Below are 17059 nucleotides of genomic sequence, written 5' to 3'. Positions count from 1 at the left end.
TAATTACAAATTTTATTAATTTACAAATTACCGGTAATGTTACAACTTCTCTTTCCGGAAAATAGCCAGAACGAATTAACCGGTATTTTCAAAAAGGACCTGTTCACACATACAACCTTTCCGGAAAATTGCCGGTTATTTTCCGGACAGGTCTGTATGTGTGAAAGGGGCTATTATTGACATTCATAGTATCTATTTTCCCTATAGTACTATGGATGTCAATGGTTTCTGGTTTCCAAAAATACTTCAAAATTTCATCTTTAGTACAATACACTACAACTCAATTCAACTTAAACTGATTTGAAACAAGTCATGGGTGAGGAAATGATTGCAGAATTTACAATGGCAGAAATAAACATTGCTGTCAGAAGCATGCTTGATGTCAAATTACAGTAGCACCGTACCATATACTGCTACGTATGTATTTTAGGATGTACTTTTAGCCCTGAATGAACAATGAAAAAGATTTTTGTTTTATGATGTGTGCTACGTTTCCGTATAACGTTGTCTCTTAGTGGGGTATGAAGACATTAAAGGTACATCTTAAGTTATGCCATTTTTTGGTGTGCCCCTTTAGCTATAACTTAAAGAGGTTGCTTCAGGTTTACCTTCTTTGTGTGACTTTGCAAGTTGCTATACTTAACTAAGATAGCGTCGGGAAACACAAATTAACACTAAGATACAACTTAAGACTGACATAGCCTTAAGCAGGTTTCAAGAGTTCACACTTAGCTGACGGGTGATTATAAAGCTTGTTTGGGATGCTGTCCTGGGAGAGAGCCCTGAGTTCATAAGATCCTCAAGCCCAGGGCTCCCTCCCGTTTGCAAGGCTTGAGGGGAGTTTGAGCTCAGGTAGATCTCGAGAACTTCCCTGCTGTAGTAGCTAATGAACAGATAGTGATTGTTCTTAAGAGATAACTATTTACTAGGAGCATGTCTATGGTGCCGATTTGGATTAGTCTATTAACTTAAGTTGCATGTTTTTGGATGGTGGGAGGAAACCGGGAAACCCGGGGGAAACCCACGTGAGCACGGGGAGAATGTGTAAACTCCGCAGAAACATCGGCTGGCTTGGTAAGGACTAGAACCAGTGATGTTCTTGTTGTGAGGCAACAGTACTAACCACTGGGCCACCGTGCCACCCATCTAGGAAAGGAGGAGAAGCAGGGGTGGAAGGGGGGATTCTTCAAAACGAAGATGGCTGTTATATGGAACTTAGAGTATTTATAGTGGCTTAGGAATCGTCTGATTGGTGAATTATGAATTGAATAATGCGGGATCATCCACAAGCTATCATAAGCATAAGATCCTCTCGAAATTAGTTTATAAATGAACTTCACTTCGAGAAACGAAGCTCTGGGCAATAATCACTATCAATATCAATAATAATCAATATCACTGGAAAGATATTTCAGAACTAAATTTTACGAAAGAAGATATCCACCATTAATATACCCTGGCAGACTAGATCTGAACAATGAGTAGTATGTTAAGGGCATTTTGGGTATTATCGATCACCTTTGTGTCCTTCAGTTTAGGGTTGATATCCTCAAAGCTGTTGACCGGCGCCATGCTGAGGGCCTCTCTGATCTGATTATAGCTGGGCAGCCCAAAATCACGCCCCCTCTGGATGGTCAACGCCACTGCATCAGAGCGCGAGAACCGCAGGGGACCGTACATGTAGTCTGAAGGAGAAAAAAATAAAATATATTTACTATTTCTTCTTGGAGCGACCCAAACCCTCTACTGCCAGGATTTAAAGACATGCAGTGAAACATTAATCAGGAAACAGAACGAAGAATATTTGCACAAGCATTTGTCTGAGTTTCCTTTTCAGGCACACATAAGCACCAAGCACACACACAGGCAAAGCTCTCTCTCTCATTCCCGCGCGCACATACACACACCTCTCATTCGCGCGTGCGCACACACACACCTCTCATTCGCGCGTGCGCACACACACACACATACACACAGCAACAAACAAGCTAAACACAGCATCGCGCTATTTCATTTACACACATACATACGCGTGCTCGCTCGGGAGTCGGGAGCGATATTACTCGACGGCCCGCTCCCATCCCAAATTAAACCCGTTATCGACCGCTCCCGTGCTTTATTCGAAAATTCATGCCCGCGCCGCAGAAATCTGGTCGGGTCAGCCGCGGGAATGCAGACCTCTACCCCAAACTCCTGAAGTCCTGAAGAGTTTAGCTACATCCCTAATCAAACACAGCGAACCAGCTTATCAAGCTCTTACTAGGTATACTAGAAACATCCTGGCAGGTATGTTGAACCAAGTTGGAACTAAACACAGCAGGACACCGGCCCTCCAGGACCGAATTTAAGCACCCATGTATTAAGCTAATAAAACCAGCCTGATCTCATGAGAAAATGTAAATATTTTACGTCAGTTAATTGGCTAATTCGTTCGAATTCAGTGGTATGATTTTATAAAGGTGTGGCACCCAACCCCACCTCTAAACCCAACCGTCTTTGGTGGATGACCAAATCATACTAAACTGTATGAATTAGATTGTGCAAATTCGCACAAATTAGCCACTAAATCAGAAGATTACAAATTGCCGTGAGATTGCATTAATAACATGGGCTCATCGGGGTACCAGTAACATCCTGTAGTTGCTGACTATCTTCATCTACTTTATTTTTATGCTTTTCTGTAATTTTGTGTCATCTTACGACTGAATAATAATAACAACAATAAACAGGTTAGTGTAGGCTGCATCCAGCCCTTTGTAATTAGTTTTTTTCTTTCTGTACGCTTTACGTTTAAGTGCTAGCAAATTTAATACAGCTCAGATTAATATTTTGTGTTTAAAGCTGCGGTCACACTAGAGTTCGAGCTTGTGAAATTCTGTCGTACGGTGCTGTGATAAGAGGCAGGATTAAACAAGAGGATTACACATTTAAAAAAGTGAGCGATTGGTCCATATTTAAAATTTTTGTCCAGAGAGCTCCTGTTTTGATCTTTGGTTGGTTCATGCAGTCAAGTGATGCGATTTTCACCAAACTTAAACTTCAAAACTTGTAGCATGACCTTGCGTTTCCGGTCTGACGCATTCGCGTGCGTATGAATGGAAGTCTATGGGGAAAAGAGTCCACTGTGAGCGCAGCTTAATTGTTTAGTTTTGTGTAAAGTTGTGTAAAGTGTAATAACTGGGATAATGTATATCCAGCTGGTGTGTTTAGCAGAATAAAAAGCTGATAAGCCTGTCTGGCTTTACTCTTTGAGAACAACAAGCTGGATGTACATTAACCCTTGTGCCTGTGACATTAGGAAACTATACATGCCTTATGTGTCTTCTATACATGTTGCTTTATATGTTGCATAGGTCATTATGAAAATGTATGATTTGCACACTGTGTCAGTAGAATCACCTATAGAACGTACTAGACACATCCACCATTTTGATTTCAAACTGAGTTTTATTGAATTGTGGTGCTACTTCATACTTTTAGTAAATCTAGCCCTTCACGTTAATATGAAATGATTTGAAATAAAAGCAAACCTCTCAAATCTTCAACAATGATGTTGTCCTCTCGCTCAGCGATCTGGGAAGCCATGCCCATTATTAACTCATCCACATCCAGACTGGACTGCAGGTGTGGATTCTAAAGCAGACAAAATAAACCTTCAAATGTTCAACAGAGCAAATATAAAGATTGAACAAGATACTCATTTCTGAACTCTTCTGAAGGTTAAACATTGGTATTGTGTCGTCTAAAAATTTATAAAAATGTCTGAAAATGTTCTGCTATTCTGAAAAGAAAAGCTCTAACAAAGTTCAGAACAAAACAAACCCCATTATGTCTAATTTTTTAATTGCACAGAATTATACTGAAGCATGAGGCAAGCCAAACCCTGCCTATTATGACTCACATTTCGGTTCCAGAAGGTGTTGCATAAACGCAGGCCTGGAGATTTACTGGCATCATCGTTCACAACACTTCTGTAGTGACACGTCCTGTTCCTAATTTAAAAATACAAAGAAATGTTGAGGATTTCATATGTACACTACTTTTCCAATGACTTTTACTGCATTCAATTATTTACAATCGATTAGTAATGATAGTGTAAACTCTGCTTTTACACTACGAGAATACATTACACATATATTCATTCATTTACCTTAGTCCCTTTATAAATCTGGGGTCCATACCTGCCAACACAATTTCAGACCCATCTTCCGCAACCCACCCATTTTGTTATTTAAACTGGAAAACTCGTGTACAATATTTATTAACAACATATATAAAAATATAATGATGATGATGTCCGAGAAGATGTTAATAACATTTACAACCATCGTAACCATGTATGGTTTGCCTAGATCATGTGTGCTGGATTGTGTGTGCCTAAACATGCGTGGTTCTGTGGTTTGTATAGGACCCGATCGCAGCAGCGGCCCGAAAAACGCTTCATAGTAGTTACTATCACCACAGTTCGCAGTATCCGGTTCTCAACAGTGTTATTCAGACACCTCGCCCCCAAACCTAACACCCCTCCTGGATTTTTAAAGACAGATGATGGCAGGTATGCCTGGGGTCGCCATAGCGGAATGAACACACAACTATTCCAGCATATGTTTCCAGCACACGCATACACACCGGCCAATTTAGTTTTTTCCAATCACCAATAGCGCATGTGTTTGGACTGTGTGGGAAACCGGAGCACCCGGAGGAAACCCACACCAACACGGGGAGAGCATGCAAACTCTACACAGAAATGCAAACTGACCAAGCTTGAACCAGTGAGCTTCTTGTGGTAAGGTGAGCCACCATGTCACCCCCTACATTACTTTACATATATTAACATTTTAAATCAAACAAAAGCAACCTAAGACCCTTACAGACCCCTTTGAACCCTTAAATTCAGTACTTTACCAACATGATTAACAGTGCTTTGTAATAAATGACATCCGATCAGATATTTTACAGTGTTTTACAGTAGTGAATTAGAGAAATGCACCTTTTATATACACCAGGGGGCGCAAGAGTCAGTCCAAACCTCACAGCAGCGGCTTCAAACTCCACTGAGATCCCTGGATCAACATACTTCTGATAACCTGCCAGAAGGGAAAAAAAAACAAGAGCTGCCATCTGTGAGTCATTTATTCTGTTGTTCCCTCATATTAGACATTTTTCACTAACTACTGTTAAATTGCCCCTATTATGCTCTTCTGGATATTTCTTTTAAACCTTAATAGGACACTCACTGAAACACTCATTGGAATTAAACCCTTGAATGTTACTATTATAACACTATTGAACTTTTATGACTTTCTAAATATTATATTGTAGTCATGTCAATGAAGTATGGATCTTCACCATGATAAAAGGATTGCGTGAAGCATTTTGTTTTTGTAGTTGACTAGTGTTAATTTGGAAATGTTTGACTTTACAGTCACTTACAGTACATTAAGTTCAGTTGCCGCATGTACTGCAATAATGCACTCAACAAAAGTTACACACTTGGCATGTGGAAGCCTGTACTGACGTAGACACCAACTACATGCTGCGGTGGCGACCCCAGATTAATAAAGAAACTAAGCAGAAAAGAAAATGAATGAATGAATTTTAACGAATAAACTACTAATTACAACTTAAAGTGTTTATTAGGTTATAATTTGTTTGTTTGATCGTTTCTTTAAATATTTATGGATTTCAAAAATCCACTCATTCATATTTCTGACAAATAAATGTATAAAATAATATATTTGCAATCTTTTTAGTTTGTTTTATTTAGATATTTATGCATAAAAATCAAGTAATTAATGCTTTTATTGACAAATATATAAGCTAAAAAATTAGCTACCTATTTAGTTTATTCAGCTTGATTTTTTACTTTATATTAGCATTTGTTTGTTTAGTAATTAATTAACGAATATAAAAATATGCAATAAATAAAGTCATTTACATAACATGACGGTCACTTACAGTGCATTAAGTTCAGTTGCCGCATGTACTGCAATAATGCACTCAGCAAAAATTACACACTTGGCATGTGGAAGCCTGTACTGACGTAGACACCAACTACATGCTGTCAGCTGCTAAGCTGTAAGGTATATTTTACCAGACCACAGATTGCCTTTTGACTTGTGGCATAAAGCCTGCGTTAATTTCCAGTCTCAGCTTTTAATTAATCTCCAGCTGCTAGTGCAGGAGGAAACTATCTGAGACATGTGAAGTGTCTTGCTGGAGTTTGTTCGGTTCATGCACTTACAGTTGAAACCAGAAATTTGCATACACTTTAAAAAAAGGAACATAACCATTTGTTTTTAAATGTCTGGTGTTAAATCATACTAAACGTTTACGATTTTAGGTCCGTTAGGATTGCCTAAATCATTTACATTTGCTAAATGCCAGAATAATGAGAGAATGTTTTTTTTTTTTTTTGAGAATGTTTTATTAATTTCTAGACAGTCAAAAGTTTACACACATTTCCTTGGTATTTTTTTTTAGCTTCGCTTTTAAACTGTATAACTTTGGTCAAATGTTTTGGGTATCCTTCCACAAGCTTCTCACAATTGTTTGAAGGACTTTTGGCCCATTTCTCCTGACAGAATTGGTGTAACTGAGTCAGATTTGTTGGCTGTCTTGTTCGCACAAGCTTTTTCAACTCTGCTCACAAATTTTCTATAGGATTGAGAGTCAAAGCATGACTTTGGATTTTTATTCATTAGTAAATTAGTTTAACAATGCTAACTATTAAATGCAAGAATAATGAGAGAATGTTTTTTTTTTTTTTGAGAATGTTTTATTAATTTCTAGACAGTCAAAAGTTTACACACATTTCCTTGGTATTTTTTTAGCTTTGCTTTTAAACTGTATAACTTTGGTCAAATGTTTTGGGTATCCTTCCACAAGCTTCTCACAATTGTTTCAAGGACTTTTGGCCCATTCCTCCTGACAGAATTGGTGTAACTGAGTCAGATTTGTTGGCTGTCCTGCTCACACAAGCTTTTTCAACTCTGCTCACAAATTTTCTATAGGATTGAGATCAGGACTTTGTGATGTCCACTACAAAACATTCACTCTGTTCTCCTTAAAGCACATTTTAACTAATTTGGCAGTATGCTTAGGGTCATGGTCTGTTTGGAAGATCCATTTGTGGCCAAGTTTTAATTTCCTGGCTGATGTCTTGAGATGTTGCTTCAGTATTTTTACATAATGTTCTTTCTTCATGATGCCATCTATGCTGTGAAGTGGACCAGTCCCTCCTGCAGCAAAACAGCCCCACAACATGATGCTGCCGCCCCCATACTTCACAGTTGGGATGGTGTTCGTAGGCTTGTAAGCTTTTCCCTTTGTCCTCCAAATGTAACACTGGTCATTATGGCCAAACAGTTCAATCTTAGTTCCATCAGATCACAGGACATGTCTCCAAACATTAGTCTTTTTCCCAGTGTAATTTAGCAAATTGTAATCTGGATTTGTTGTTGATTCTGGCTTGTTGATTTTGCCATGTTGTCACACAAGGAAGCAGTGTGTTTGAGGTTTTCCTTAAATACCATTCTACAGTTGTGCCTCCAATTAACTCAAATGTTGTCAATTAGCCAATCAGAAACTTCCAAAACCTTGACATCATCATCTCAGTTTTTTAGAGGCAGAATAATCTTATTGTATGTAAACTTGACTTTTAAAAAAAGTTATAACAATTTCTCAAAAAATATCTCTCATTACTCTGCTATTAAGCACAACAGAAACAAATTTGATCATCCTAACTTACCTAAAAGGTAGCAACTTGCCAGTTGCTGCTCGCATCAAATTCAAAGCTCTGATGTTTGCTTACAAAGCGATTTCTGGCTTTGCTCCTTCTTATCTGCTCTCACTTCTGCAGATTTATAGGCCCTCCAGAAACTTGCGAATGAACATCGCCTCGTGGTTCCATCCCAAAGAGGAAAGAAATCACTTTCCCGAACTCTCGCATTCAATCTGCCCAGTTGGTGGAATGAACTCCCTAACTGCATCAGAACGGCAGAGTCACTCGCTGTCTTCAAGAAACTACTAAAAACTCAACTATTTAGTCTCCACTTTCCTTCCTAATCTGCAATTTCCTCTCTGGCTCCACCGCTAGCTGTATTACAGAAAAACAAAAATTACTAATGTCTTGCTTCTTACACTGTACACACCTGAAACTTGCCTACAGCACTTATTCATTGTTGCTCTTATAGTTGTGTAAATTGCTTCCTTGTCCTCATTTGAGATTAATTAGCATCACTAATTATTCTCTTTATTCTCCATTTCCACCTGGGGATACTCATCCCGAGGTCCTCAGATTATGCGGAGTCACTGATTGGACCCAAAACCATCGACGAGATGCTCCCAAGGTGTCCATATCCGGGACCAGGCCGTATCCTGAGCTGCTGCTGCTGCGCTGTTGGTCATGGGGGAGTGGAGAGCAGGAGACTGATTCCACTGACGCTCCAGGGACAGACGAGTCTTCGCTGAGGCCAGCTTCCAGCCTCCAGTGCTGAGACTGCAGCTCTGCACAAGACTTTTGGCCAGCGGAGAAATTAAAATGGTCGTGCCGAACTGAGTCTGGTACTCTCAAGGTTTTTTTTCTTCACTCTCCTATTGGTGAAGTTTTTTTTCCTTCTCCGCTGTCGCCACTGGCTCGCATGGTTCAGGATATGAAAAGCTACTCATCGATGAATTTGCTCTTCAGTGTTTGGACTCTCAGTAATGACTTTAAACCACACTGAACTGAGCTAAACTGAACTGAACTTAAACAATAAAAAGTGAAATACCCTGATCCAGTTACTATGACCATTTATGTGAAGCTGCTTTGACACAATCTACATTGTAAAAGCACTATACAAATAAAGCTGAATTGAATTGAAATGAATTTGTACGTCGCTTTGGATAAAAGCGTCTGCTAAATGACTAAATGTAAATGTAAAATGTCAACTTTGTTACGATCAATTCTGTCACAGAATCAGATGTTCGCCGTCACATTTCAGAATCCATTATTTACATTATTAACGAATTCAGTTCACTGTAAAATATATACCTGCTGTGTATCATTCCAGTTTAAGGAAAACAAATGGAAAATAATTTTAAATGTACCTGAATGTTTTAAATCATGTGTTAATAGTACTCAATGCCCTGCGGTTTCATTTTACATTGTTGTTGTGTGCACATTCACTCTCTCACCTGGATATGAAGTCACATGTGTTCCCAAAAAGGCAGGCAGCCATTCATAAAATGCGATGTTCTGTGAAAAGATGAAACATGTTCTCAAATCAGACTCGTATGCTAGGGCATTGTTTCTCAATCATGTTCCTGCACTGCAAAAAATGCTTTTCTTACTTAGATTTTTGTCTTGTTTCTAGTCCAAATATCTAAAAAGTTCTTAAATCAAGAAGCATTTTCTAGACAAGCAAAACATACTATCTTGTTTTAAGAAATAATATGCCAAAATGAAGTGAGTTTTTTCTTAAACCAAGCAAAATAATCTGCCAATGGGGTAAGCAAAATAATTTTTGTTTTCTATTTATGATAAGATTATTTTGCTTACCCCATTGGCAGATTATTTTGCTTGATTTAAGGAAAAACTCACTTCATTTTGGCATTTTATTTCTTAAAACAAGACAATACGTTTTGCTTGTCTAGAAAATGCTTCTTGATTTAAGAACTTTTAGATATTTGCACTAGAAACAAGACAAAAATCTAAGTAAGAAAAGCATTTTTTGCAGTGTGGATGCATGATTTGGATGTCTCGTCTGTCGGTCACACCCATTACAGGTCTTTCTGTCTCTGCTAATGAGCTGATGATCTGAATCATGAGTGTTTGGTTAAGGAGACATAGAAAATGTGCAGAGCTGGTGGTCCTTCAGCAACGTGGCTGAGAAACACTGAGTTCAGAGTATGTAGAGTGAATTATCCTGTGGTCTGCCGCTCAAATTGGCACCTGTCAGGTGAAGTGAGTCAGTGATGGCGGATTACTGGTTTCACCTGAAATGTGGCAATGACCCTCTTTCGAGCGTGCTGGAAAAGCTCTTCGTCTGACCAAGAGGGATGTTCCTTGTGCAGTTTGGAGGCCAGGTAATTGTGGTAACGAAACCAAATAATTCCCTCGGTGACTGAAAAGATGTTCTCATTGGCCCAGGCATTCCCGAACTCTGAGGACACACAAAAAACTACAACTTCAAAACCACGACTTGCAAGCTTTTTTTATGAGCGTTCACAAGGCAGTTTCAATGCAAGTGTCCTCTTGTACTTTACTTTAATGCTAATTCTTTGATAGGCATACTGTATATACAAGAGGTAAATGTTCCTCAATTGAAGATTATGTTCAAAAATGATTGACTATTTGAGTTGGGCAACAGTTGTGGTTTATTCAGAGAATTTTACATGCCTCACAATGGCGTAATGTACAGTAATTTTCTAAAGCAACAAAACAACCACACATTGTTTTGGGTATTAGTGGACAAATGCTGATTCTAAAGGATTCAATCTTGTAAAAGACAAGATTAAGAGCAAAAACGACTAAGAAGTCCTTACCTGAAGCCCTTAGAAATGTTTGCCACACAACCATAGTGACTGCTAAAATAATGTATACAAATGTATTGTAAATATATTACAATAATATACTGTAAATCTACTACTACTGGTAAGTACCAACAATCAAATGCTGTAGATACATGAATGAATAGATTAATATAATTCTTTAGTCATCTATTTATTTGTTTAGTTGTAAAAGGGGTGTGTGTACTTCATTTATTCATTCATGGAGCAATAATTTATTAAATAAACAGTAAAACAACAATGAATAAATAATATAAGTAAATAAATAAATAATATAATAAATAAATAAATAAATAAATAAATAAATAAGTAGATAGATAAATAAATAAATAAATAAATAAATAAATAAATAAATAAATAAATAAATAAATAAATAAATAATTAAATAAATAGACAGTTCATTCTGCGGTGGCGACCCCAGATTAATAAAGGGACTAAGCAGAAAAGAAAATGAATGAATGAATTTTAACCAATAAACTACTAATTACAACTTAAAGTGTTTATTAGGTTATAATTTGTTTGTTTGTTCGTTTCTTTAAATATTTATGGATTTCAAAAATCCACTCATTCATATTTTTGACAAATAAATGTATAAAATAATATATTTGCAATCTTTTTAGTTTGTTTTATTTAGATATTTATGCATAAAAATCAAGTAATTAATGCTTTTATTGACAAATATATAAGCTAAAAAATTAGCTACCTATTTAGTTTATTCAGCTTGATTTTTTACTTTATATTAGCATTTGTTTGTTTAGTAATTAATTAACGAATATAAAGATATGCAATAAATAAAGTCATTTACATAACATGACTCAAGTAATTTACCTAACATGTATTAATTGTCCATGTAATTCAAATAAATCAAATATTCTTATCTCATTAGTTGCTGATTTATACTTCTGCGTCAAGCGTACGTGTATGCTTCGACGCAGCCCACACGTTGACGCATAGCACAGTATAAAGCCTGGTTTATACTTCTGCGTCAAGTGATCAGCGTGACCTAAGGCGCTTGCAACGCGCGTAGCTGTGCATTCACTTTTGTGCGCTGTTTCTGTCGCTCTGCAATAACACTTTCGAAACGCTAGTTGGCAGGCGATTGAGGTGTTTATGTTCCTCTGTGATGAGTTTCTTCGGTGGTGTTCGCAAGTGGCTCAAACTCGCTCATTTTGAGGCAGGAACTGGTGGATGTGCAACAAGTTTAACCATAAGGCAGGGGTGTCCAAACTCGGTCCTGGAGGGCCGGTGTCCTGCAGATTTTAGTTCCAACTTGCCTAAACACACCTGCAAGGATGTTTCTAGAAAGGCTAGTAAGAGCTTGATTAGCTAGCCCAGGTGTGTCTGATTTGGGCTGGAACTAAACTTTGCAGTACACCGGCCCTCCAGGACCGAGCTTGGACATGCCTGCCATAAGGTAAACACAAAACAAAACTTTCCATCCAGAGCTCCTTCATGGGACTCCACACTTGTAAACACTCGCTCCATCGGGCTTTCGCAGCTCTCGGTCCCGCCCAGACTCGTCAGCGCTACCAAGCCGACCAATTACAGAGCTTGCGCTACACTTTGTTGCGATGTGTAGTTACATTTTTTAAGATGTCAGTGACGCCGACAGCCACTGCGTATTGCTATGCGAGAACGCGTAGGCTGCGCTGTAGCATACGCATACGCTTGATGCAGAAGTATAAATCAGCATCGATGGATTTGCTCTTCAGTGTTTGGACTCTCTCAGTATTGAATATTAAAACTCACTGAACTGAGCTAAACTGAACTTAAACTCTGAAAACTGGACTACACTGTTTTAATTTACTAAAATATTCAATGTGAAGCTGCTTTCAAACAATCTACATTGTAAAAGCGCTATACAAAAAAAGGTGAATTGAATTGAATTGAATAAATAAATGCACTACGTCTGCTTTATGACTCACCATAAAGCTCCTGAGAGCCAGAGTCAGGGCCACTGCTGGGGTCTGGTGAGCTCCACATCAGGTACCCATTGCTGCTCCGCCTCGGCATGTCCCGAGAGGAGCTTGAAGACAAACGTCCTCCAGAAAACTCTCTCAGGGCATCACTCCAGGAGCTGGAGGATCCATAGATGGAGCTGCCGTCGATCCACGCCGTCACGTGATTCACCTGAAATCAGTCAGAGGGAGCAACTCATTCAATCATTCATTTTCCTTCGGCTTAGTCCCTTTATTTATCAGGGTCACCACAGTGGAATGAACCGTCAACATATTGAGCTTATGTTTTAAGCAGCGGATGCTTTTCCAGCCGCAACCCAGCACTGGGAAACACCCATACACACTCGCATTCACACACACTCATAAACTACAGCCAGTTTAGCGTATTCAATTCAGCTATAGCGCATGTCTTTGGACTGTGAGGGAAACCTACAGCAACACGGGGAGAACATGCAAACTCCAAAAACCTTACGAAAAAAATGTAAAATGAGGATTAAAAGATAAACAAAGCACATTTAACAGTTAAAAGAAAAAAAGACTGTAATAATAAAACATATAGCATAAAACAATTAAGACACAGGCAAGTTTGAACAGGTGAGTTTTCAGCTGCTTTTTGAAAGGGATCTCCATTTCAGCAGATGAGCATTTCAGCAGTTTGACAGCAACTACCTGAAAAGCATAGTCTCCTTCCTGAAAGAGTTAGTGTACTCAATTTTAAATTGTGTCATATTTGTTCCAAACAACTGAGACTTTCATTCATCTTCAGAACACAAATTAAGATATTTTAGATTAAATCGGAGAGCTCCCTCATCTTCCGTAGACATTATTGGTCCAGAATGTTCAAAGTCAAGAAAAGGAACCAAAAACGTTGTCAAATCATTCCATGTGACTTTAGAGATTCAGCTGTAATCAAATGAAGCTCTAATGCCTCATTCACACGGGGCGTCAGCGTCAGCGCTTTCTATTCACTTTGAATGGGTGATGTCAGGCATTGCCGAACTGTATTGTGGATCCATCGGCGCCGATTCAGAGGCATTGCTCGCTGCAGAAGTTGGGACTTGCTCAACTTTTCAAGCGCCGACGGAAGCATCAGCCAATCAGATTGCTGTATGCAAATACACCAGCCAGACAGTGGCCTATTGCTGACTGAATTTCATTGGCTGATGCTGCTATGACAATTGCGTCAGCTCCAACTTCAGACACGCCTTCAGTCAAGCGTTGACGCTGAAGCCCGGTGTGAATGGGGCTTAAGAAGACTTTTGTGTGGCAAAAAACTTTAAATACAACTTTGTTCATCTTTTTTTCCCACGTTAGATTAGGGTTTGCATTTACTATCGCCATTAGAGTCAGCAGCGTGACATGCAAGTGTAAACGTGTGCACCCTGGTCAAATATGGAAGACACAGACAAACATTAGTTGTTTTTGCTGTTTCACCCATTGATGGTAATAGGATTAGAGAACTGCAGGATTTCATCTTTCAAATTTTCCAACAATGAATGAAGGACTCATGGGGTTGAAACGTCAGTAATCAATAACAGAAGGTTCATTTTTGGAAACTTAGACAATAGACAATTGCCTTCAGATGATTGCAAAGATAAAAGTCTAATGGGGTCTGATCGGGAGACCTTGAGGGCCATTCAACTGGCCCACGATGACCAATCCACTTTTCAGGAAACTGTTCATCTAGGAATGCTCGGACCTGACACTCATAATGTGGTGGAGCAGCATCTTGCTGAATAAACTCAGGGAACGTGGGGAACTCATGGAACACATCATCATGTAGCAATTTCAAATATCCAGTGGTCTCTATTGATGAAGAATGGCCCCACTATCTTTGTTGTCTGTTGTGTGAAGATACAAGATGTGAAGCACCTGAAACTACGGATACTGGAAGCCTGTGCTGGCATTTCTCCTGCGGTGTTGCTATCAGTGTGTGAAGAGTGCGAGAAGAGGGTTGCATTGACAATCCAACACAATGGGCAGCACATTGAACACATTTTATAAGTGGTCAGAAACCTGTAAATAACTCATTAAGAATAAAGTTTTGTTAAAACCAAGCACACCGTTGCTTCTCTTGTTAAAATTTCCAATAAGTTTGATGTGTCACATGATCCTACTAAAAAAGGGAGAATAGGGTGAATTTTACCACTGTACTGCATCTCAAGCAATAAGATATCTCCCCTCTCCAGTGAGACTAGTTTATAACCTCAGCAGGACTATTGTCCAAATCCACTGTGTATAATGATTACAGTATACACGCACCTGTGTCCGGGGATTGTTGGGGCTTTTGCCCGTGCTCGTGTCCCAGTCTGCCCTCTGGAACTGAAGCAGCACTGGCTGTGAAGAGTTGGAGACAAAAACAGGATCGTCTTTTTGGACTTTAATGTGCATGAACTCTGGTGGACAACCGGCCCTGCGGGATTCGGAGATCTCAGACCACACATGATAACCTGCGGTGAAAGGGACAGACATGATCCTTTCCATTAAAAAGTAACATTTGCTTCATATTTGATATATCATTTTCAATTTAACTTTTGAAAAACATATATCCCATGTCACAAAAACTGCCTGCTTTCATCTAAGAAATATCGCTAAGTTACGAAATATGCTATCCATCTCAGATGCAGAAAAGCTAGTCCATGCTTTTATGACTTCTAGGCTGGATTACTGTAATGCTCTGTTCGCTTCAGCTAGTACAAAATGCAGCTGCCAGAGTTCTTACCAGGTCTAGAAAATATGATCATATCACCCCAATTTTATCCTCCTTACACTGGCTGCCTGTTAAGTTTTGTATTGTATTTAAAATATTGCTCCTTACCTATAAAGCTTTAAATAATCTAGCTTCTGTTTATCTAACCAACCTACTGTCTCGCTACAATCCAACTCGCTCTTTAAGATCTCAAAACTCAAGGCTTCTGGTAGTACCTAGAATAGCAAAGTCGAGTAAAGGAGGTTGAGCCTTCTCATTTATGGTTCCTAAACTCTGGAATAGCCTTCTTGATAATGTCCAAGGCTCAGACACACTCTCGCAATTCACAACTAGATTTAAGACCTATCTGTTTAGTAAAGCATATACTCAGTGCATCACTTAGCAGTATGATACATGAATTTGCCCCACGCAGGTTTTTGCATCTTGTTTATATACACCATGAGCAGCAGCTATGCTAATTATTCTCTATTTCCAGCTGGGGATACTCATCCCGAGGCCTCCAGACTATGCAGCGTCACTGATTCTATCCAAGACCAGCGACAAGATGATCTCATGGTTTCCATATCCTGGACCAGGCCGTATCCTGAGCTGCTGCTGTGGTGGTCATGGAGGAGTGGAGAGCATGAGGCTGATTCCTGCGATGCTCCAGGGACAAACGAGTCTTCACTGAGGTCCAGCTTCCAGCCTCCGGCGCCTAGACTGCAGCTCTGCACAAGACGTTTGGCCAGAGGAGAAATGGTCATGCCCAACTGAGCCTGGCTTCTCTCAAGGTTTTTTAAGTCTTCACTTTTGCCAATTGGTAAAGTTTGGCTTGCATGGTTCGGGATCTGTAGAGCTGCGTATCGATGGATTTGCTCCACAGTGTTTGAACTCTCAGTATTGAATATTAAACCACACTGAACTGAGCTAAACTGAACTTAAACTCTGAAAACTGGACTGAAACTGTTTCAATTTACTATGATCTTTTATGTGAAGCTGCTTTGAAACAATCTACATTGTAAAAGTGCTGTACAAATAAAGGTGAAATGAATTAAATTGAATAGAATTTTTTATTTATTCCAATTCCTTCAGCTTAGTCTCTGATTTATCAGAGGTCACCAGAGCGGAATGAACCGTCAATCCAGCATATGTTTTATGCAGCGGATGACCTTCAGTCGCAACCCAGTACTGGGAACCACCCATATTCTTGCATTCACACACGCACTCATACACTATGGGCAATTTAATTTATTAAACTCATTCTAACACAAGCAGAACACGCAAACTCCAGACAGAAATGCCAATTGGTCCAGCCGGGATTCGAACCAGCAACCTTCTTGCTGTGAGCTAACCACTGAGGCACATCTGTTTATTATTTATCTTAATAATTGTTTCTGCTTTTGTTTTGTTTTCTTTTTGTGCTGAATACCTCAATTAAACCATTTGCTTCAATCATAAGTCTAAAAACGTATTAGTAGACACACAGAATTCACTCATGCACAATTTTTTTAGCCAATCATTGAATCAGTTTGTTTACTGTACTTTACTGCTAATTTCAGTAATGTTATCAACTAATATGCAAATGTTTATATGATTTATTTAAAATACAGTTGGCAAAGTAAAGTAAAATTTTCTGTCTTTTATTAAAAGTATTATATGAGAGACTTGCTTTTTTTACCAAACAAACCTTATTATAATTACTATAATTATCTTTTTTTCCATGCTTTGGGTTTTTAGTTATTGTACTTCCAAAATCATTCTGCATAAATCAGCACATTTTTTCGTCAAAATTCTGTGCAGAAATAGCTAACAATGTCTGCAGATTTTTGTCTGGCCACACTAGTAAGCACACACCCTTTAA

At 38.8% G+C, this 17059-nt stretch overlaps 1 protein-coding gene across 17 annotated transcripts in view; it reads right to left on the bottom strand.

Moving 5' to 3' along the window:
• Nucleotides 1-17059, bottom strand: part of duox (dual oxidase) — a 59213-nt gene that overhangs the window by 31731 nt on the left and 10423 nt on the right. For 16 of the 17 annotated variants that reach the window (XR_015526658.1, XR_015526659.1, XR_015526660.1 and 13 more), the window contains 8 exons: nucleotides 14772-14959; nucleotides 12477-12681; nucleotides 9979-10145; nucleotides 9178-9238; nucleotides 4991-5087; nucleotides 3902-3992; nucleotides 3531-3633; nucleotides 1519-1685 (listed from right to left, as the gene is read on the bottom strand). Coding sequence is in view for 13 of the 17 variants with exons in the window: in XM_087312522.1 (XP_087168648.1) it covers nucleotides 1519-1685; nucleotides 3531-3633; nucleotides 3902-3992; nucleotides 4991-5087; nucleotides 9178-9238; nucleotides 9979-10145; nucleotides 12477-12681; nucleotides 14772-14959 (1079 nt within the window). In the remaining 4 variants the exon portion in view is untranslated. Of the gene's footprint in view, nucleotides 1-1518; nucleotides 1686-3530; nucleotides 3634-3901; nucleotides 3993-4990; nucleotides 5088-9177; nucleotides 9239-9978; nucleotides 10146-12476; nucleotides 12682-14771; nucleotides 15393-15434; nucleotides 15927-17059 lie in introns of those variants that run through there. The other variant, XR_015526661.1, reaches the window with a different exon arrangement.

This window comes from Danio rerio, chromosome 25 (assembly GCF_052040795.2).
Source record: "Danio rerio strain M-AB ecotype USA chromosome 25, GRCz13ab, whole genome shotgun sequence".
Classification (NCBI taxonomy): domain Eukaryota; kingdom Metazoa; phylum Chordata; class Actinopteri; order Cypriniformes; family Danionidae; genus Danio; species Danio rerio.
The sequence above is the reverse complement of the archived record's forward strand: the minus strand, read 5'-3'. Positions and strand labels throughout refer to the sequence as shown.